Source organism: Gorilla gorilla, chromosome 10, assembly GCF_029281585.2.
Source record: "Gorilla gorilla gorilla isolate KB3781 chromosome 10, NHGRI_mGorGor1-v2.1_pri, whole genome shotgun sequence".
In the NCBI taxonomy this organism is placed as follows: Eukaryota; Metazoa; Chordata; class Mammalia; order Primates; family Hominidae; genus Gorilla; species Gorilla gorilla.
The window spans coordinates 126973727-126996185 of NC_073234.2; the positions used below are offsets into that span (position 1 = coordinate 126973727).

General features: G+C 43.1%; 2 protein-coding genes and 1 non-coding gene across 52 annotated transcripts in view; 1 reads left to right on the forward strand and 2 right to left on the reverse strand.

The window, feature by feature from the left end:
- ATXN2 (ataxin 2) overlaps positions 1–22459 on the reverse strand; it is a 141168-nt gene that overhangs the window by 102818 nt on the left and 15891 nt on the right. The gene's annotated exons all lie outside the window — the stretch shown is intronic.
- LOC115930302 (U7 small nuclear RNA) lies at positions 8432–8494 on the reverse strand. Its single transcript, XR_004066945.1, has one exon. It is a non-coding gene; the product is annotated as a U7 small nuclear RNA (small nuclear RNA).
- LOC101151759 (interferon-induced transmembrane protein 3-like) lies at positions 20578–21020 on the forward strand. The gene has a single exon (XM_055357452.2). The coding sequence runs from the start codon at positions 20578–20580 to the stop codon at positions 20989–20991; it is 414 nt and encodes a 137-aa protein (XP_055213427.1). The 3' UTR covers positions 20992–21020.

Genomic DNA, 22459 nt, shown 5'->3' on the forward strand with positions numbered 1-22459 from the left:
CTGTTACAAAGAGCTACTCAGAAGCAAAACACGGATTATATTCTTGATTTAACCAACACAGATGACTGACACCAAGTCACTTCCCATATTTCTCCCCCATCTATAAAAGAAAAACAGGTCATATGGGCCGGGCGCAGTGGCTCACGCCTGTAATCCCAGCACTTTGGGAGGGAGGGGTGGGCAGATCACGAGGTCAGGAGTTCGAGACCATCCTGGCTAACACAGTGAAACCCCATCTCTACTAAGAATAAAAAAATTAGCCAGGTGTGGTGGCATGCGCCTGTAGTCCCAGCTACTAGGGAGGCTGAGGCAGAAGAATCGCTTGAACCTGGGAAGCGGAGGTTGCAGTGAGCTGAGACCGCCCCATTGTACTCCAGCCGGGGTGACAGAGCAAGACTCTGTCTCAAAAAAAAAAAAAAAGAAAAGAAAAACAGGTCATATGATTACAACTGCAGAAAAAAAAAACTGAAAATAAGCTAAATCATTCAAAGCACTTTCATTTCTAAATAATATGCGTCTATATGTGTGGATTGTTATAACAAGTGCCTTTCCTCGCCAACTCTCTCCCTCAGAAAAGATGCAGTACACAAAATTCGGCTGTCAAGTAAAGATGAATTCTATTTTCAAGTGAATTATAGAATATAATACAACCTAAAGCTTATTCCACTGAAAAAGATTAGGCCCCTTAGAATAATTAAAAAACATCATTAAAGTGAAATGTTATATTTCTCATAAACATTAGTCATGACAATAGGACTGGAATCTCATTTTAATAAAATAATCACAACACTCAAGCCAAAATTCAAAACATTCAAGGAAAAGCACAATTCACATCCAAAAAGTCTAGTAACATGACTGGTCGATCCCTAGAAGAGTACTCTTAACATTCTGAGGCCAGTCCTAGCTTGGTCTCTAACTCTGTCACTTTTCCTTACTTTCTTCTCTCATCCAGAAAACAATGACTTGAATTAAATGACATCCAGGATTCCTTTCATTTCTAACATTCTAATTCTGTAACTGTTTCCCTCAAACATGGCACAGAGATAAATTCCTGAAGTCTAAGGAATATGACTAATAATTTATCTTTTATAGATCTTACTACAAAACCAGACACTATACTAAGTATTTCACATGCAACATGTCTAATCTATCACCTCTACTTTACAGGTGAGGAAACTGAACCTCAGCAGTCAAGTATCTTGACCAAAATCATCCAGTTCATGAGCAGTACAGCTGGTATTTAAACCAGGTGTATCTGATTCCATGTCTAAGTTTTTCATTCCTAGGTTATGCTGCCTCTCTGGAACTGTATCACAAGGAATAAACTACCTCGCCTAACAAAAATTCTACACCTTTTCAAACATCATTTGAATTTACGGTTTTGGTAGGGGTGTGTGTGGGGGGGGTGTACTTATAGTCTGTACATGAAGGCTAAAATGCCTAAATCTTACTTAGAACGATGATCTGGTATCCTGGTGGTTGCTGAGATGCCAAGTCACAAAACCTTGAACAAATGCCACGAACTGTCCTTAAACTCATATGGCCTCCCTACAAAGCTATATAAAAGACTTAAAAACATAATCCCCTTTAAATAAGTCACACTGTTCTTTTTAGTGATTATGTGGTTACATCTTTGACTAATAAAAAGTAATTGTTTGACCATGGAGTTTACTCAAAAGAACGAATCATTCAACCAGGAAAATATTATCATATAAAAAAACAGTGAAGTGCAGAAACCACTGATTTCCACTGATCTATGACACAGTTGGACACCCAAGAGGAATGTTAGCATATCGAAGCAGTATTCTCTGAAATCCACTGAAGTCTAAATTCTTGTTTCTTTTTGTATCCATTCAAGTTATGCTTTACTTTTAATCTTTTCATTAGTATCTCAAACCAAATATTTTACTATTTAATATAGTAACAAATACTGAACCGCAATAAACAAAGGCCAAGAGCATATTTTAGACCTAAGTATATTTATGATTAGATAGATCAGGTTTAACAAAACACTAATATCCAGGACTCTATGCTTTCAATAGTTGCCAAATATGAAATTCAAGTGTGACTTAAAATGCCAGTCAAATTAATATAAAGAAATTTACATGTTGAATGTGGTAGCTCATGCTTGTAATCCCAGCACTTTAGGAGGCTGAGGCAGGAGGATCACTTGAGTGCCGGAGTTTGAGATCAGTCTGGGCAACAAAGCAAAACCCTGTTTCTACAAAAAATAAAAAACTAGCCAGGCATGGTGGCACACGCCTGTGGTCCCCGCTACTTGGTAGGGGGAGGTGGGAGGATCACTTGAGCCCAGGAGGTCAAGACAGCAATAAGCTGTGATTATGCCACTGCACTCCAGCATTGGTGACAGAGCAAAACCCTGTCTCAAAAAATAATTAACTAAATAATAATAATACAGAAGGGAGAAATGAACGGGGTTGTAAATCAAACAAGAATGGTATGAGCTGATAACTATTAAAGCTGGGTGATAGGTGTGCAGGGGTTCACTTTACCATTCTGTCTACTTTCATACAATTTCCCTTAAAAAAAAAAAAGCACCTTCTGCTTCTGATGTAATATAATAGGATAGACCTAATCAAGTTTACAGATCTACCAGTTTACGAGAAACATTAAGATGGAAGAATATATTAACTGATACCATGAGGTTCCTCACAGTTTAAATCCAGAATGTAGTAAATGCAACATAAAAAATGACAGCTTCTTTTTTTTTTTTTTTTTCCTGAGACAGAGTCTCACTCTGTCGCCAGGCTGGAGTGCAGTGGTACGATCTTGGCTCACTGCAACCTCCGCCTCCCAGGTAGCTAGGACTACAGGTACACGTCACCATGCCCAGATAATTTTTGTATTCTTAGTAGAGACAGGGTTTCACCATGTTGGCCAGGATGGTCTTGATCTCTTAACCTTGTGATCCACCCACCTCAGCCTCCCAAAGTGCTGGGATTACAGGCGTGAGCTACCACGCCCGGCCAAAGATGATGGTTTCTTGAACAAATAAATCACATGGGACAAAAACATCATAGGAGGAGAACTTATGAATTTTAAAATACATATAAAAGCAATGCATAGGCCAGGTGTGGTGGCTAAGGCCTGTAATCCCAGCACTTTGGGAGGCCGAGGTGGGTGGACCACAAGCTCAGGAGTTCAAGACCAGCCTGACCAATATGGTGAAACCCCGTTTCTACTAAAAATAGAAAAATTAGCCAGGTGTGGTGGCGCACGCCTGTAATCCCAGATATTTGGGGAGGCTGAGACCAGAGAATCACTTGAACCCGGGAAGTGGAGGTTCCAGTGAGCCGAGATCGTGCCACTGCACTCCAGCCTGGGCGACAGAGCAAGACTACCTCAAAAAAAAAAAAAAAAAAAAAACACTTAATACACTTAAAATTGCTAAAATGGTATATTACTTATATTGCACCATAATTTAGGAGAAAAAAAACTCACAATCTCTTCCCAAAGAAATTTCATTTGCAACAAGGTATAAAAGAGTTAATGATGCTTTCAAAGGCACTTGGTAGGAGGAGATTGGTAGAATCATTGGAGATAATGCTAAATTGTAGTTGTCTAGTTTGGTGGCCAGAACTAGGGAAAGAGAGCTGGGAGGACTCCTCTGTGGATGGGAACAAATTTCAAACACTGATCTCAGAAACTATCCCTTCAAAGAAGCGCAAATTTGATCAGATCAGTCTGTGGAGCACTTTAGGCCCAAAGCTCCACGGAAAACAATGCAGGCCCTCCATATCTGCAGATTTCACATCCTCAGATTCAATCACTCGAGATTAAAAACACTTAATAAATACAATAAAAATAAGACAAATAAAAAATATATAACAACTATTTACCTAGTGTTTACACCATATTAGGTATTATAAGTAATCTAGAAATGACAAAGCATACAGGAGGATGTGCACAGGTATATGCAAATACTGTGCCATTTTATGAGGGACTAGAGCATCCATAAATTTTTATATCCAACGGGGGGGTCCTGGGACCAATCCCCCAAGGACACCAAGAAATGACTACATAGCATCACCTAGTAATTAGTGTAGCTTAACAGCTGGGTACAGTCAGGAAAAGAGACAAAGCCATGCCAAAATCATTGTGATTCTAGAGTGATGGTAGGCATACCCAAGGCTGCATCCCAAGAAAACTAGCATCAGACGTGTCACACTGTACAGGGAGGGAAGAAGGCTAGAACACTAAAATCATTCAGCCAGTCATTAGACAAATAAGCAAATAACAGTAATAACCACCACCCCCAACCATAGGCTAATGAGGTATCCAGAGTTACTACATTACTCAAGATGTCCAGTTTTCAACAACAAAAAAAAAAACGACAAGCTAAGACACAGGAAAGTATAACCCCACCCACCGGAAAAAGAAGTAGGCAATAGAAATTGCTTGTATAACCAGATGTCTGACTTAATAAGAACTTCAAAAGTGGTCACTATAAACATGTTTTAAGAACGAAAGAAAACCATAATGAATGCAGTAAAAGAAGGTATGATTGGCCAGGCGCCCTGACTCACGCCTGTAATCCCAGCACTCCAGGAGGCCAAAGCGGGCTGAAACCCCATCTCTACTAAAAATACAAAAACAAAATTAGCCAGGCGTGGTGGCAGGCACCTGTAGTCCCAGCTACTCAGGAGGCTAAGGCAGGACAATGGTGTGAACTTGGGAGGCGGAGCTTGCAGTGAGCCGAGATTGTGCCACTGCACTCCAGCCTGGGCAACACAGCGAGACTCCACCTCAAAAAAAAAATAAATGAACAGTCTCTGGCCGGGCATGGTGGCTCATGCCTTAATCCCAGCACTTTGGGAGGCCAAGGCAGGTGGATCACCTGAGGTCAGGAGTTCAAGACCAGCCTGGCAACATGCTCAAACTCCATCACTACTAGAAATACAAAAAATTAGCCAGGCGTGGTGGCAGGCGCCTATAATCCCAACTATTCAGGAGGAGGAGGCTGAGGGAGGAGAACTGCTTGAACCCAGGAGGTGGAGGCTGCAGTGAGCCGAGATGGCACCACTGTACTCCAGCTTGGGCAACAAGAGCAAAACTCCGTCTCAAAGAAAAAAAAAAATCATAAAATTAAAATACCACATTAGCAAATACTCACTTGGCTGGGCGCAGTGGCTCACACTCATAATCCCACCACTTCAAAAGGCCAAGGCGGGTGGATCACCTGAAGTCAGGAGTTCAAGACCAGCCTAGCCAACATGGTGAAACTCCACCTCTCCTAAAACTACAAAAATTAGCCACGTGTGGTGGCACATGTCTGTAATCCCAGCTACTTGGGAGGCTGAGGCACAAGAATCGCTTGAACTCATGAGGCGGAGATCGTGCCACTGCAATGCAGCCTGGGTGACAGAGCAAGACTCCGTCTTTCTTTTTTTTTGAGACAGAGTCTCCCTCTGTCGCTCAGGATGGAGTGCAGTGGCATGATCTTGACTCACTGCAACCTCCACCTCCTGGGTTCAAGTGATTCTCCTGCCTCAGCCTCCCGAGTAGCTGGGACTACAGGCGTGTGCCACCATGCCCAGTTAATTTTTTGTATTTTTAGTAGAGACAGGGTTTCACCATGTTAGCCAGGATGGTCTCGATCTCCTGACCTCTTGATCCACCCACCTTGGCCTTCCAAAGTGCTGGGATTACAGGTGTGAGCCACTGCGCCCGGCCTCGAGACTCCATCTTAAAAAAAAAAAAAAGAAAGAAAATATGCACTTGCCAGGTACAATGGCTCATGCCTGTAATGCCAACTAATCCAGAGGCTGAGGCAGAAGGACCACTTAAGACCCGGAGTTCAAGACCATCCTGAGCAACTTCGCAAGACCCCATCTCTAAAATAGTTTTTAAAAAACAGTCAGGTGTTATGCAGGTGCCTGTAGTCCCAGCTACAGGTGGGAGGTTCACTTGAGCCCAGGAGTTTGAGGCTGCAGTGAACTATCATCATGCCACTGCACTCCAGCCTTGGTGACAAAGCAGAACTCTATCTCTTAAAAGAGAAAAAGGAGGCCTGGTGTGGCAGCTCACGCCTGTAATTCTAGCACTCTGGGAGGCTGAGGTGGGTGGATCACCTGAGGTCGGGAGTTGGAGACCAGCCTGACCAACATGGAAAAATCCTGTCTCTACTGAACATACAAAATTAGCCAGGAGTGGTGGCGCATGCCTGTAATCCCAGCTACTCGGGAGGCTGATGCAGGAGAACTGCTTGAACCCGGGAGGCAGAGGTTGCAGTGAGCCAAGATCATGCCACTGCACTCCAGCCTGGGCAATAAGAGCGAAACTCCATCTCAAAAAAAAAAAAAAAAAAAAAAAAAGTAGACAGAATGATGGAAGAAAAGGGCATCACCACTTGGTAACACCATAGTAAATAACTGTTTCAGAGAAAAGTGTCCACAGAAGCTAAATATTGTAAGGGAAAGTAGAAACAGAGTATTTATATAACCACAAAGTAACTCCCCACAAGATACTGATGAAATGACCAAGTGAAAAATAACTTTATAGTGAAAAAACTTAGTAGACACAACTCTTAACCAAGTGATCAAAGTTAAAAACCCCAGTAATGGGATAAATATATACAATGCACTTTCTGATATCATGCAATGAGAAAAACACACAAATCATTTCTGTTGTATTCCTGCCAAAAATAAATATCTGAATCTACTCATAAGGAAACCTCAGATAAACCCTAATTGAGGGACAGTCTACAAAATAACCTGTAATCTTCAAAAGTGTCAAGTCATAAAAGACAAACTGCTTTGGATTAAAGGAGACCAAAGATACATGATAACCAAAGGTAACAATCCTGGATTGGTTCTTGGACAGGGGGAGTAAATACGTATATTCCACATATATATGTAGAATATATGTGTGTATATATATGTGTGTGTATATATGTAGAATATACGTATTTACTGGTTCTTGACCAGAAAAATGTTGATTTGTTGATTGTTTTAAAGGATATTAGAAGAAAAGGTCTATAAACAGAATAACAGTTTGACACAATTATTAATTTCCTTATTTTGACAACTGTACTGTGGTTTTGAAATAGAATGCCCTTGTTATTAGTAAATACAAGTTGAAGTATTTTGGGCTAAAGAGGCATCATGTCTCTCATATGTTTAATAAGAATTTTTATTTTATATTAAATCTTACATATACAATTACCAATACAGAGAAAATGTTAAGGTGAATATGGTAAAATGTTACTTGAAGAATACAGGTGAGATATATAGGAGAATTCTTTATAATATCTTTGCAATTTTTCTAAAAGTCTAAAATTATGTTTAAGTAAAATGTTTTTAATTGGAGACTACAAGTGATGTGATTTGTTAACTCTAATGCATTGTCCAAGGCATTTTTTAAATAATAATACTTAATCCTACTCAGCCTTGAAACTCAAATGCCATCTTTTCGGGAAGTCTTCCTTCGATTATCTCAATCAAATACACGATGCTGTTTTCAACTCTCCAGTTTAGATCTGTATTATAATTACTAGTGTATCTGTCATATGCCCACTACTCAGGACCATCACCTGACCATATTATGCTTCTGTGAAAATCAGAAAATGATGCCTCTTCCAGGGGGTCATAGCCCCACATTAGACAAAACAGTGTGGTCGGCAAGCAGTGTCTTTGTGAAAATTAAAAGAAGGTACCAGAAGCACATAGATATAGCCCCCAAAGACACACTGTGTGGCCAAAGAAACACCTTGATTTCAACATCCATTCACACTTGGTCAGGAACTCTTGGACAAATGAAAACCTAACAACCAAGCTTGGCAAAAGTATCTTTCTACCACTACCAAAATTAGCAGAGGAATCATGCCTCATATGATACACACTGAGTAAATACCTAATGAATTAACAGCCCAATCAGAACAAGGGAAAGAAAAAAAAAAGAAGAAAGTTAAAAACTTTCCATTTCAAAGCTATCAATCTTTAAATCAGGGGTCAGGACACTACAGCCCACAACCTGTTTTGGTCTGGCTTCTGGGCTAAGAATGATTTTTATGTTCCTCAAGAGTTGCTTATGGTAAAAGGAATTTGAGGGGAAATGGAAAAAAAAAAAAGGATTGTTTAAAGAAAAAAGGATATGCAACAGAGAAGCTATATGGCCCTAGAGCCTAAAATACTTATTACCTGAGACTTTACATAAAAAGTTTGCCCATCCTCACACTGAAGAAAAAAAAAAAACATAGCTGCAACAGCAATACAACAATTAAAAATCAAGCAGAGCCAGGTGCAGAGGTGCAGCATGTAGTCTCAGCTACTCAAAAGGCTCAGGTGAGAGGATCGCTTGAGCCCAGGAATTAAAGGCCAGTCTGGTCAACATTACAAGACCCTGTCTTTTAAAAACTGAAAGATAAAGTTGTTTATTATTTTACATGAATCAGTATTTACTACTTCTGCATGGGGGCATTTCTGGTAAAGACTGGAAAACCTGCTAGACAAATTCTGTAAGAGCTGTAACACTCCAGTACTTCTTTTCTCTTTTGTAGAGATGGGGTCGCACTATATTGCCCAAGCTGGTCTGCAGCTCCTGAACTCAAGTGATCCTCCTACCTCAGCCTCCCAAAGTGCTGGGATTACAGGCATAAGACACCATGCCTAGCCTCCAGTACTTCTAAAATAAACTGCTGGATAGCATTAAATTATTTTCATGAAGTTTTATGTACATATAAGAAATGTCATGAAAGTCCTCATATTCTCCTTTAAGTAATGCTTTATATTAAAATTTGAGGTTGATCCACCTACTGAAAAAAAAAACGTATTTTAATAGTGTACATGTGATGGCAATACATGCATACCTCATTTTATTCTGCTTTGCTTTATTGAAATTCACAGATGCTGCATTTTTGACAAGCTGACGGTCTGTGGAAACCCCGAGTCGGGCAAGTCCATTAGTGCCGTATTTCCAGTAACATGTGCTCTCTTTGCGCCTGTGTCACATTCTCATAAATCTCACAATATTTTCAAACTTTTCCACTATTATTGTATATGTTATAGTAATCTGTAATCAGATTATATTTTACAATAATTGTAAATAATTTACATTATTGTATCTGTTAGAAAAGATTGTATTTTACAATTGTAAATAATAATTTACAATTATTATTGTATCGGTTATAGTAATCTGTAATCTGTAATCAGTAATCGTTGACGTTACCCTGATTTCTTTTAAGGCACCACAAACTGTCCATATAAGACAGCAATCTTAATAAATGTTGTGTGTTATGACTACTCCACGAACCAGCAGTCAGCTTGTCTCTCTTTCTCCTCGTGCCTCTCTATTCCCTGAGATACAACAATATTGAAATTAGGCCAATTAGGCCAGGCATAGTGGCTCACATCTACAATCCCAGCACTTTGGGAGGCCAAGGCAGGTGGATCACTTGAAGCCAGGAGTTAAAGCCCAGCCTGGCCAACATCGTGAAACCCCATCTCTACTAAAAATACAAAAATTAGCCAGAGGTGGTGGTGGGCGCCTGTAATCCCAGCTACTCAGTAAGCTGAGGCACGAGAATTGCTTGAACCTCAGAGTTGTAGGATGCACTGAGCTGAGATCATGCCACTGCACTCCAGGCTGGGAAACAGAGCGAGATTCTGTCTCAAAAAAAAAAAAAAAATTACTTCTCATTGACAAAAAGCTATGATGGAAATGTACAAGGACATAAATGTTTTCATAACTGCTAACACAAGAATCAGTCCATAGCCCAGGGATCAAGGGATAATTTTGACGTTCAAGCCATTTTATTTAAGAAATACGGCGGGGCGCGGTGGCTCACGCCTGTAAACTCAACACTTCGGAAGGCCGAGGCAGGCGGATCACCTGAGATCGGGAGTTCGAGACCAGCCTGACCAACATGGAGAAACCCCGCCTCTACTAAAAATACAAAATTAGGTGGGCACGGTGGTGCATGCCTGTAATCCCAGCTACTCAGGAGGCTGAGGCAGGAGAATTGCTTGAACCCGGGAGGCGGAGGTTGCGGTGAGCCGAGATAGCATGCCACTGCACTCTAGCCTGGGTGACAAGAGCAAAAAAAACTCCATCTCAAAAAAAAGAAAAAAAAAAAAGAAATACATTCTGTAAGGCTACTACTGCCATTCATAGTCATTCTCTGATGGCAAAATAAATTGAAAACTTTCTAAAAAGTATTCACCATTCTAGATGCCATTGAGAATGCCATCCATGAGCATCGGAGGAGGTTAAAACATCAACATTAACAGGAGTTTTAGAGGAAATTGCTTTTTTTTTTTTTTTTTAAAGATAGAGGTTCGCTCCTGTTGCCCAGGCTGGAGTGCAATGGCACAATCTCAACTCACTGCAACCTCCGCCTCCCAGGTTCAAGCGAGTCTCCTGCCTCAGTCTCCCAAGTAGCTGGGATTATAGGCGCCTGCCACCACGTCCCCGCTAATTTTTGTATTTTTAGTAGAAACGGGGTTTCACCACGTTTGCCAGACTGGTGTTGAACTCCTGACTTCAGGTGATCCGCCCTCCTTGGCCTCCCAAAGTACTGGGATTACAGGCATGAGCCACCGTGCCCAGCCAGGAAATTGCTTCTAATACTCATGAATGATTTTGAGGGGTTCAGGACTTCAGTAGAGCAAGTAACTGCAGATGTGGTAAAAAAGCAAGAGAACTAAAATTAGAAGTGGGGTCAGAAGATGTAACTGAATTGCTGCAATCTCATGATAAAACTTGAATAGATGAGGTGTTGCTTCTCATGGATAAGCAAAGAAAGTGGTTTCTTAAGATGGAATCTACACCTGGTGAAGCTGCTGTGAGCACTGTTGAAATGACAACAAAAGATTATGAATATTCCAGAAACAGGCCGGGCGTGGTGGCTCACACTTGTAATCCCAGCACTTTGCGAAGTTGAGGCGGGCAGATCACGAAGCCAGGAGTTCAAGACCAGCCTCACCAATATGGTGAAACCCCATCTCTACCAAAATTACAAAAATTAGCCTGGCGTGGTGGCATGCACCTGTAGTCCCAGATACTCAGGAGGCTGAGGCAGGAGAATCACTTGAACCCGGAAGGCAGAGGTTGCAGTACGCTGAGATTGCGCCACTGCACTCCAGCCTCGGAGACAGAGCGAGACCCCATCACAAAAAAAAAAAAAAAAGAATATTCCAAAAATGAAATGGCCTGGCGCAGTGGCTCATGCCTGTAGTCCCAGCACTTTGGGAGACCAAGGCGGGCAGATCACCTGAGGTCAGGAATTCAAGACCAGCCTGGCCAATATGGTGAAACCCCATCTCTACTAAAAATACAAAAATTAGCCGGGTATGGTGGCGTGCACCCATGGCCCCAGCTACTCATGAGGCTGACACAAGAGAATCGCTTCAACTCAGGAGGCAGAGGTTGCAGTGGGCCGAGATTGTGCCACTGCACTCCAGCCTGGGCAACAGACTCTGTCTCAAAAAAATAAAATAAATGTACATTTTCATATGTTTGTCTGTCTTATTCACTGTGTTACTTAATTAACAAGCAAAACAATATACACAAACAATCTAATGCATCCCGATAACTGAAAAACATTAAATAATCTAAGAATAAAATTACCTTCCATTATTGTTTCAACAACTGGGGGAGGCCGGGCGCAGTGGCTCACACCTGTAATCCCAGCACTTTGGGAGGCTGAGGCAGGTGGATTAACTGAGGTCAGGAACTCAAGACCAGCCTTGCCAACATGGTGAAATCCCCTCTCAAATAAAAATACAAAAATTAGCCGGGCGTGGTGGCACATGCCTGTAATCCCAGCTACTCAGGAGGCTGAGGCAGGAGAATCGCTTGAACCCAGGAGGCAGAGGTTGCAGTAAGCCAATATCACAACAATGCACTCCAGCCTGAGTGACACAGCAAGACTCTGTCTCAAAAAAAAAACAAAACAAAAAAAAAACGGGGAGAAAAAACATGCAATTTCTATTGGTACTGTCACCATACAATATAATTATAGAGCTTCATGTCTTTTTATTTTTCACCATTCTGCTCATCCATCACCATTTTTCAACACTACTCCTCTATATGTCCTTCAGTAGTTTCTAATGCTATTTCAACAAGACCTGGGTAACAGATTTTTTTATATAATCAAAATATTTCATTGATCCAGGTTTCTAGAATCAGACTGGTTGTATAGAAGTAACTAATTTTCTTTGGCATAAGGGTACCACATACCTCTAACCCCCTTCCAGTAAAACTGTAAGAATGCTCTTGCCTCCAGCTATTCACATGGCTGCCCCCTTCTTGTTAGTTACCAACTTAAATGTCACCTCCTGAAAGATGCCTTCTCAAACTACCCCCTCTACAGCAGCTCCCCAACTATTATGTCTACCCGTTTTAATACTTAAGTAACTAATATTTAGTACATCAGTTAGACAATTAACTAAAATCTAGAAATCAAGTTCCACCTCTTAAGGTTAACTCACTTAGGTGAGTCATTTTGTTCTTCCCATTTCAGACTTCTTGTTGTTGTTTACATTATTATTAGAAAGGGAAATCCTATACCACATATTGAATATTTTCTCCCTAAAAAGTTGAGTCAAATGAGGTGGCAAGAGGGGGTAGGCCATGACAACCCAAACACAGTGAAGCTAGAGTTTTGTTTTGTTTTGTTTTGTTTTTAGGAAACTGAGGTGGGAAGGCAACTCTAAATTCACACAGAACAACTGCCAGATTAATCCGGTCATATAATCATCTAGGATCATTGTTTCAAAACAATTATCATTCACACAAGAACTAATATCAGCATTAATTGCTTGGGTTCAAATTCCGGCTCCATCACTTCTCAGCTCTGTGGCCTTAATCCTGTGACTTCAGCTCTCTGTATTTCAATTTTAACATCTATGAAATGAAGATGAAAATAGTACCTTCTCAAAAGAAAAAAAATAGTATCTTTTCATAAGGTTGTGGAAATTAAGTAATATTCCATACAGATCACATAGCTTAAAACAGTGCCTGGTATGTTATTAAGTGTTTAATAACTGCTAGCTAATATAATTATTTCCTCATATTCCAGCATACACTAGAGTAATAAAGGAGAAAAAAAAGGCCAGTCACAGTGGCTCACACCTGCAATCCCAGCACTCTGGGAGGCCAAGGTGAGTCCAGGAATTTGAGACCAGCCTGGACAACATGGCGAAACCTCGTCTCTACAGAAAATTTTAAAAATTAGGCAGGTGTGGTGGCTCATGCCTACAGTTCCAGTTACTTGGGAGCTGAGATGGGAGGATCACTTAAGCCCATGAAGTCGAGGCTGCAGTGAGCCAGGATCATGCCACTGGACTCCAGCCTGAGTGACAGAGGGAGACCCTGTCTTAAAACACCACCACCACCACCACACTCTTCATATGAAGTTTTACCCCTTCAGTGCCTTTACCCCTTGAGTCCCTCTAGAGAAAGGGATAAAAGGCTTGGTCATGAAGCCATGAACAACTAGATCCGACCTAGACACACCAAAAAATCCAAACAACTCAGGTAGAAAAGGATCTTAGGGCTCTAGTCCCATGCTGTCCAAGAGAACTTTGTACAATGATGAAGATGTCCTATGTCATGTTGTCCAATATTGCAGCCATTAGGCACATGTGGCAGCTAAGCACTTGAAATATGGTTAGTATGGCTGAGGAACTGAAATATTTAAATTTTAATCAACATAATTTTAAATTTAAAGAACGATGTGTGGAAGTAGCCACAATACTGGACAGTGCCCATTCCCATCTTCTCGAGTTCTCCAGACAGTAAGCCACCCCCTTCCACGGCATTCATATCACCTCTGACTTATGCACCAAGAATGCTTCCTGACAGGAAACTCAAGTCTCTCCCAATGATCTACCCATTGCTCATAAACTTATCCCTTTCTGGAGGCCACAAAACAATTGTATTCCCCTTCAAAAGACTATCAGTGGAGGAGAGGGGAGTACAGCTGAAACAACGTTGGCCATTTACTGATAACTGCTAAAGCTGAGTGACAGGTACATAAGATTCATCCAGCTGTTCTCTTTCTAAATACGTTGAAATTTTACATTTTAAAAACCTTATTAGTGTTTACTTTAAGCTCATTTCATTTTCTAACTGAAACATATTCTTCCAAATGTGTTTCCTTACTTTCAGCGAGGACCCCCTCCAATTCTTCTATCACACTGTGAACCAAATTTTTTCTACATACATCATGTGTATAGCAATCCCTGTACTTTAGCACAAACTCTTCCCGCCTGGAACTTCCTCCCCTCTTCATGGCCTCACTGAAAACTGCTTATCATCCTTGAAGATCCATCTCAACTCTCATCATTTTGAAGCCCTTTTTCTTCACTGCCCACCCATGGCAGTCCCCTCCCAGTGCTACCAATTTAAACTATCTGCATGCCTGCCTTCTCTACTACACTGGGTAACCTGGAAGCAGAGATAATGTTTCATTCATCTTTGTCTCTGTCCTAGTCTGACAGCATCAAATGTGTAATGAATTAATGAATATACAAACTCAATGAAATGCTAAACTGTATCCATTCATACTGTACTACCCCAAGCCCATCAATACCACTTTTCAACCTTAACTTGCTGGTGTAGTTTCTACTGGTTTCCAAACATGCTAATAAGAACAGCTAAAAGTTACTGAGCACTTATTACTTGCCAGGCATTGCTTTAAGCGTGTTACATGTTTAATTCATTTAATCCTCTTCCATCCCCTTTTTACAGGGGAAGAAACTTAAGCATAAGTGAAAATAACTTGCCTTACATCACGGAGTATGAAGGAGCAGGGATGCGAATACTAATTGTAAAGTCCCTGCTCCTGTGTACAATAAGGAAGACAAATCATAATCTCAAATGCAAGCTTCAAATCCCAAAATTCAGATTTGGGAAAGGGGATTAGGATGCCAAATAGGAATACTGACCTGCAAAAAGAAAAAGTAACTTTAGGCATTCTCCACAAAACAATGTGAGGGAAAATGGTAATCTTTTTATTCTTGTAATTTATAGTAAGCTACTACTGAATAAGAAAGCTAACTTGTACTAGACAAAGTTAAGTTCTACAGGAACTTTTTAATTATTAGAATTAGTTTCATGGAAAATTTGGGCTAGATCTTAAACGGTAAGTATGAGGATCTCGAATGGCAGAACAATGATGGAGGAGCAAGCAAGAGGCAGACACTGGGCACTGGACCTCCACAAGCAGTGAGGAAGGAGACCATCTTGATTTAAATGGAGGTCATATTTTTGAAGAGTTAATGGGAAACATGATCAGAAAGGTAAAATGGAGTTCTATTAGGGGTCAGCAAATGCCCATGGCCTATTTTCACATGGCTTAAAGCTCAGAATATTTTTTACACTGTAAAGAGCTTTCAGGTCAGGCACGGTGGCTCACACCTGCTGTAATCCCAGCACTTTGGGAGGCAGAGATGGGCAGATCACCTGAGATCAGGAGACCAGCCTGGCCAATGTGGCGAAACCCCATCTTTACTAAAAATACAAAAATTAGCTGGGCGTGGCAGCATGTGCCTGTAATCCCAGTTACTCGGGAAGCTGAGACAGGAGAATCGCCTGAACCCAGGAGGCGGAGGTTGCAGTGAGCTAAGATTGCACCACTGCACGCCACTGTACTCCAACCTGGGCAACAGAGTGAGACTCCATCTCATAAAAATAAAAATTAAACCAATAGTCACATATTCAACAAATTATTATTATTATTTTGAGACACAGTCTCACTCTGTCACCCAGGCTGAAGTACAGTGGCACAATCTCTGCTCACTGCAACCTCTGCCTCCCGGGTTCAAGAGCTTCTCCTGCCTCAGCCTTCTGAGTCACTGAGACTGTAGATGAGCCACCCACAAATGGCCAATTTGTGTATTTGTAATAAACACGGGGTAGGCCAGGTGTGGTGGCTCACGCCTGTAATCCCAGAACTTTGGGAAGCCGAGGCGGGCTGATCACAAGGTCAGGAGTTTGAGACCATCCCAGATAACACAGTGAAACCCCATCTCTACTAAAAACAAAAAAATTAGCCGGGCATGGTGGCGGGCGCCTGTAGTCCCAGCTACTTGGGAGGCTGAGGCAGGAGAATGGCATGAACCTGGGAGTTGGAGGTTGCAGTGAGCCAAGATCACGCCACTGCACTCCAGCCTGGGCGACAGAGCAAGACTCCGTCTCCAAAAAATAAATAAATAAATAAACAAAGAAACCAACCCAGGGTTTCACCACGTTGGCCACGCTGGTCTCGAACTCCTGGCCTCAGGTGATCTGCCCGCCTCGGCCTCCCAAAGTGCTGGGATTACAGTCTTGAGCCACTGCGCCTGGCCACAAGTTAATTGATAACTTACTAAGCATACAAAGTTGTACAAAACACTTGTTCCTACTGTCAAGATGCTCTAAATCTAGAAGGAAGATAATGCAAATATTTCCAAACAAGTCAGATCGCAAATAAACACATGCACCGCACGTTTCAATTATTTATTATTTTTTTTTTTTTGGAGACAGAGTCTCGCTCTGTCGCCCAGGCTGGAGTGCAGTGGCACGATCTGGGCTCACTGCAAGCTCCGCCTCCCGGGTTCACGCCATTCTCCTGCCTCAGCCTCCCGAGTAGCTGGGATTACAGGCGCCCGCCACCACACCCGGCTAATTTTTAGTATTTTTAGTAGAGACGGGGTTTCACCGTGTTAGCCGGGATGGTCTCGATCTCCTGACCTTGTGATCCACCCACCTCGGCCTCCCAAAGTGCTGGGATTACAGGCGTGAGCCACCAGGCCCGGCCCGCATGTTTCAATTAACAACAGACCTATATACAATGATCAACCAGTAAGTTAAGGTAAATTTACTCTTAAAGAAAGATATTTTTGACGAGGCGTGGTGGCTCACACCTGTAATCCCAGCACTTTGGGAGGTCAAGGTGGGCAGATCACTTGAGGTCAGAGGTTAAAAGTCTTAACTCCTAACCACACTGAACTTTCTGTCTGCAGAAAAGAGCATTGGTCAATAGTTCACAAAACGGCTAGGCATGATGGCGTGCACCCACAGTCCCAGCTACTTGGGAAGCTGAGGTGGGAGGATTGCTGGAGCCCAGGAGTTCAACGCCCTGGGCAATACAGCAAGACCTCACCTCTGGCCGGGTGCAGTGGCTCACGTCTGTAATCCCAGCACTTTGGGAGGCTGCAGCGGGTGGATCACCTGAGGTCAGGAGTTCGAGACTAGCCTGGCCAACATGGTGAAACCCCGTCTCTACTAAAAATACAAAAATTAGCCAGGTGTGGTGGCACGCACCTGTAATCCCAGCTATTCAGGAGGTTGAGGCAGGAGAATCGCTTGAACCCAGAAGGCGGAGACTGCAGTGACCAACATCATGCCACTACACACCAGCCTGGGCGATAGAGCGAGACTCCATCTCAAAAAACAAAATAAGAAAGATATTTATCAATTTAGTGTATCCTAACTGTTCAGTGTTTGTCTACAGTAGCATACAGTAATGTCCTAGGCCTGCACATTCACACACCACTCATAAATGACTCATCCCAAGCAACTTCCTGTCCTGCAAGCTCCATTCATGGTAAGTGACCTATTCAGACATACCACTTTTATCTTTTATGCTGTATTTTTACTCACCTTTTCTATGTTTAGATATGTTTAGATTCACAAATACTTAACATTATGTTACAACTGCCAACAGTGTTCAGTACAGCAACATGCTATACAGATTTGTAGCCTAAGAGTAATACTCTGTACCACAGCCTATGCGTCTAGAAGGTATACCATCTAGGCTTGTGTAAGTAAACTCTATATTTGTACAATGATAAGATCACCGAAAAAATTTCTCAAAACACATCCCCATCATTAAGCAATGCATAAACATAGTTTCTCATCACCAAAGATGGTATGAATGTCAAATAAACACATGAAAAGATGCTCAAAATCACTGGGCATTAGGGAAATGCAAATTAAAACCACAATGAGGCCAGGCACAGGGGCTCATATCTATAATCCCAGCACTTTGGGAGGCTGAGGTAAATCAATCACTTGAGCCCAGGAGTTCAACACCACCCAGGGCAACATAGTGAGACCTCTTCTCTACTAAAAATCAAAGCAAACTACCAGGTGTGGTGGTACATGCCTGTGGTCCCAGCCAGGAGGCTGAGGCAGGAGGATCACTTGAGCCCAGGAGGTCAATGTTGCAGTCAGACAATACCGCACCACTGCACTCCACCCTGGGTGACAGAGCAAGACCCTGCCTCAAAAAAAAATTCATACACTGCTAGGGGAAGAAAATACAGTAGTCACTTTAGCTAACAGTTTAGCAATTACTTTTTAAATTAAATAAACACTCACAGGATTATATGTACCCTGGAAAAATAAACACTTGCCACAAAACCCAGCAATCTCATTTCTATGCATTCCAACCAAGAGAAATAAAATCATACGTTCACACAAAACCTGTACATAAATATTCATATCAGCTTTATTTATTTATTTATTTTTTTTTTTTTTTTGAGACGGAGTTTCACTCTTGATGCCCAGGCTGGAGTGCAATGGTGCAATCTTGGCTCACCACAACCTCTGCCTCCCGGGTTCAAGCGATTCTCCTGCCTCAGCCTCCTGAGTAGCTAGGATTACAGGCATGCGCCACCGTGCCCGGCTAATTTTGTATTTTTAGTAGAGATGGGGTTTCTCCATGTTGGTCAGACTGGTCTCAAACTCCCAACCTTAGGTGATCCGCCTGCCTCGGCCTTCCAAAGTGCTGGGATTACAGGCGTGAGACATCGCACCCGGCCTCCAGCTTTATTTTTAATAGCCAAAACCTGCTAACTCAATGTCCACCACTAGATGAACAAACTGGTACATGCATACAATAGACTACTACTCGACAATAAGCAGAAAGAAACTACTAACATGCAATAGTACAGATGACCTTTTTTTTTTTTTTTTTGAGATAAGAGTCTCACTATGTCACCCAGGCTGGAGTGCAGTGGCATGTTCTTGGTTCACTGCAACCTCCTCCTCCCGGGTTCAAGTGATTCTCCTGTCTCAGCCCCCCCGAGTAGCCGGGATTACAGGAGCTCGCCACCGTGCCTGGCTAATTTTTGTACTTTTAGTAGACACAGGGTCTCACCATGTTGGCCAGGCTGGTCTCAAACTCCTGACCTCAGGTAATCCACCCACCTCAGCCTCCCAAAGTGCTGGGATTACAGGCGTGAGCCACCAGGCCCAGCCAGAGATGAGGTCTTGCTGTGTTGCCCAGGGCCTTGAACTCCTGGGCTCCAGCGATCCTCCCACCTCAGCTCCCCAAGTAGCTGGGACTATGGGTGCACGCCATCACGCCTAGCCATTTTGTGAACTGTTGACCAATGCTCCTCTCTGCAGACAGAAAGTTCGGTGTGGTTAGGAGTTAAAGGGGAAGAAAGAGGAGGCTGGGTGCAGTGGCTCACACCTGTAATCCCTCCCAACACTTTGGGAGGCCAAGGCAGGAGGTTCACTTGAGCCCAGGAGTTTGACACCAACTTGGGCAACAAGCAAGATCCTGTCTCCGAAAAATAAAAATAAGAAAAGTAATTAGCCAGACATGGTGGTACACACCTGTAGCCCCAGGTACTCAGCAAGCTGAGGTGGGATGATGGGATGATTGCTTGAGCCCAAAAATTCGAGGTTACACAGTTACAGTAAGCTATGATCGTGCCACTACGCTCCACCCTGAGCAACAGAGGAAGACTCTGTCTCCAAAAAAGAAAAAAAAAAAAAAAGATGACAACGAAACGGGAGGTGGGTGTAGTCCCAGCTACTAAGGAGGCAGAATCATCTGGGCTCAGGAGTTCAAGGTCAGCCTCAGCAACATAAGGAGACCCTGTCTCTTAGGAACAAAAGGGGAGGGGGAGAGAGAACGGGAGGGAGGGAGGGAGAGAGAGAGGAAGGGTTGGGAGAGAAAGAGAAAGAAAAAGAAAGGAAGAAATAAAAAGGAGAGAAAGGAAGGAAAGAAGGGAAGAGGGGAGGAGGCAGCGGGGAGGGGAGAAAAGGAGAGGAGGGATGAAGAAAAAGAAAGGAAACGACAGAGAAAGGCCAGGGATGGTGGCTCATGCCTGTAATCCCAGCACTGGGAGGCCGAGGCAGGTGGATCACCTGAGGTCATGAGTTCGAGACCAGCCTGGCCAACATGGTGATACCCCATCTCTACTAAAATACAAAACCTAGCCGGCTGTGGTGGCAGGTGCCTGTAGTCCCAGCTACTTGGGAGGCTGAGACAGGAATAGCTTGAACCCGGGAGGTGAAGGTTGCAATGAGCCAAGATTGCCCCACTGCACTCTAGGCTCGGCAACAGAGCGAGACTCCATCTCAAAAAAAAAAAAAAAAAAAGAAATGTATTAGAAATAAAAGTACATCAGATTCTAATGCCAGTTATGCAGCCAATGATGAGACACTCTGGTAAATAACCCTCTTGGTCTCAATTTCTTCACCCGTAAATAGAATGAGTACTAAAAAACCACCAGAGCCAGAGAAATCCAAACTACCAGGGAAAGGGAGGGGCCCACTGAGAACCATCCCAGCAACCCGACCACAGCTGGTCTTCCCTGGACACCATGAACCACGATGTCCAAACCTCTTCACTCCTGCCAACATCGGCCATCCCTCAAGGAGGAGCAAGAGGTGGCTGTGCTGGGGGCACCCCACAACCCTGCTCCCCCGATGTCCACCGTGATCCACATCCACAGTGAGAACTCCGTGCCCGACCATGTCGTCTGGTCCCTGTTCAACACCCACTTCATGAACTCCTGCTGCCTGGGCTTCATAGCATTGGCCTACTCCGTGAAGTCTAGGGACAAGAAGATGGCTGGCAACCTGATCAGGGCCCAGGCCTATGCCTTCACTGCCAAGTGCCTGAACATCTGGGCCCTGATTGTGCACATCATTATGACCATTCTGCTCAGCATCATCCCAGTGTTGATCTTTCAAGTCTATCAACAGATCAGGAGGCATCATCTAGGCCAGGAGCTCTGCCCATGATCTGATTCCCATGTACTCCATCCACCCTCCATTCCTCGCCCTGCCCCCACAGCCAAGTTCTCTATCAGCCATTTATCCTCACACACTTTTCTACAATGGCATTCAATAAACTGCATGTGTTTCTGGTTTAAAAAAAAAAAAAAACAACACCAGAGCCATTCCAACTCCAAATGCGTTTGACTCTACATTGTTGAACATCTACTATGTGCCAAGAACAGAACATAAGAAGAATTTAGGCTGGGTGTGCTGCCTCATGGCCTTAATCCCAACACTTTGGGAGGCCAAGGCAAGAGGACTACTTGAGGGCAGAAGTTCAAAACCAGCCTGGGTAACAGTGAGACTGTCTCTACAAAAATTTTTTTAAATTGTAGGGCGCAGCACTTTGGGAGGCCAAGGCGGGCAGATCACTTGAGCTCAGGAGTTTGAGACCAACCTGGGCAACATGGTAAGACCCTGTCACTACTAAAAATACAAAAAATTAACCAGGCATGATGGCGCACGCATGTGGTCCCAAGCTACTCGGGAGGCTGACGCAGAAGAACTGCTTGAACTCGGGAGGTGGAGGTTAGAGTGAGCAGAAATTGCACCACGCACTCCAGCCTGGGTGACAAAGCGAGATGGTGTCTCAAATAAAAAAAAAGAATTGCAGGGTGTGATGGTGCATGTGCCTGTGGTCCCAGCCACTCAGGAGGCTGAGGTGGGAGGATCACTTGAACCCAGGAGTTAAAGGCTGCAATAAGCCATGATCACAATACTGTACTCCAACCTGGGCAATACAGCAAGATCCCATCTCAAAAAATAAATACATAAAAACAGAAAATAGTAAGACTTTAGTATCTCACTTTTTAAAGAAGGTATTTTTTTTTTTTTTTTTTTTTGGAGACAGAGTCTCGTTCTGTCACCCAGGCTGGAGTGCAGTGGCGCAATCTTGGCTCACTGCAACCTCCACCTCCTGGGTTCAAGCGACTCCCCTGCCTCAGCCTCCCGAGTAGCTGGGACTACAGATGCGCACCACCATGCCCAGCTAATTTTTTCTATTTTAGTAGAGATGAGGTTTCACAATGTTGCCCAGGTTGGTCTCGATCTCCTGACCTCGTGATCCACCCGCCTCAGCCTCCCAAAGTGCTGGGATTACAGGCGTGAGCCACCGCGCCCAGCCAAGGAAGATATTCTTTCTCTTTTAATAGGTAAATAAACTAAGCCTCAGAGTGGCTGAGTAACTTGCCCATTCAAACATGTGACCAAGTAGTTAAGTGCCAACCATTCAAGAAATAGGGATACAATCAATAGTGAACAAAACAAAGTTCCTGCTTTCATAGAGCTTAAATTTTAGTTACTAAAGAGTGAACCATGGCCAGGCGCGGTAGATCATGCCTGTAATCCCAGCATGTTGGGAGGCCGAGGTGGGTGGACCACCTGAGGTCAGGAGTTCAAGACCAGCCTGAACAACATGGCGAAAACCCTGTCT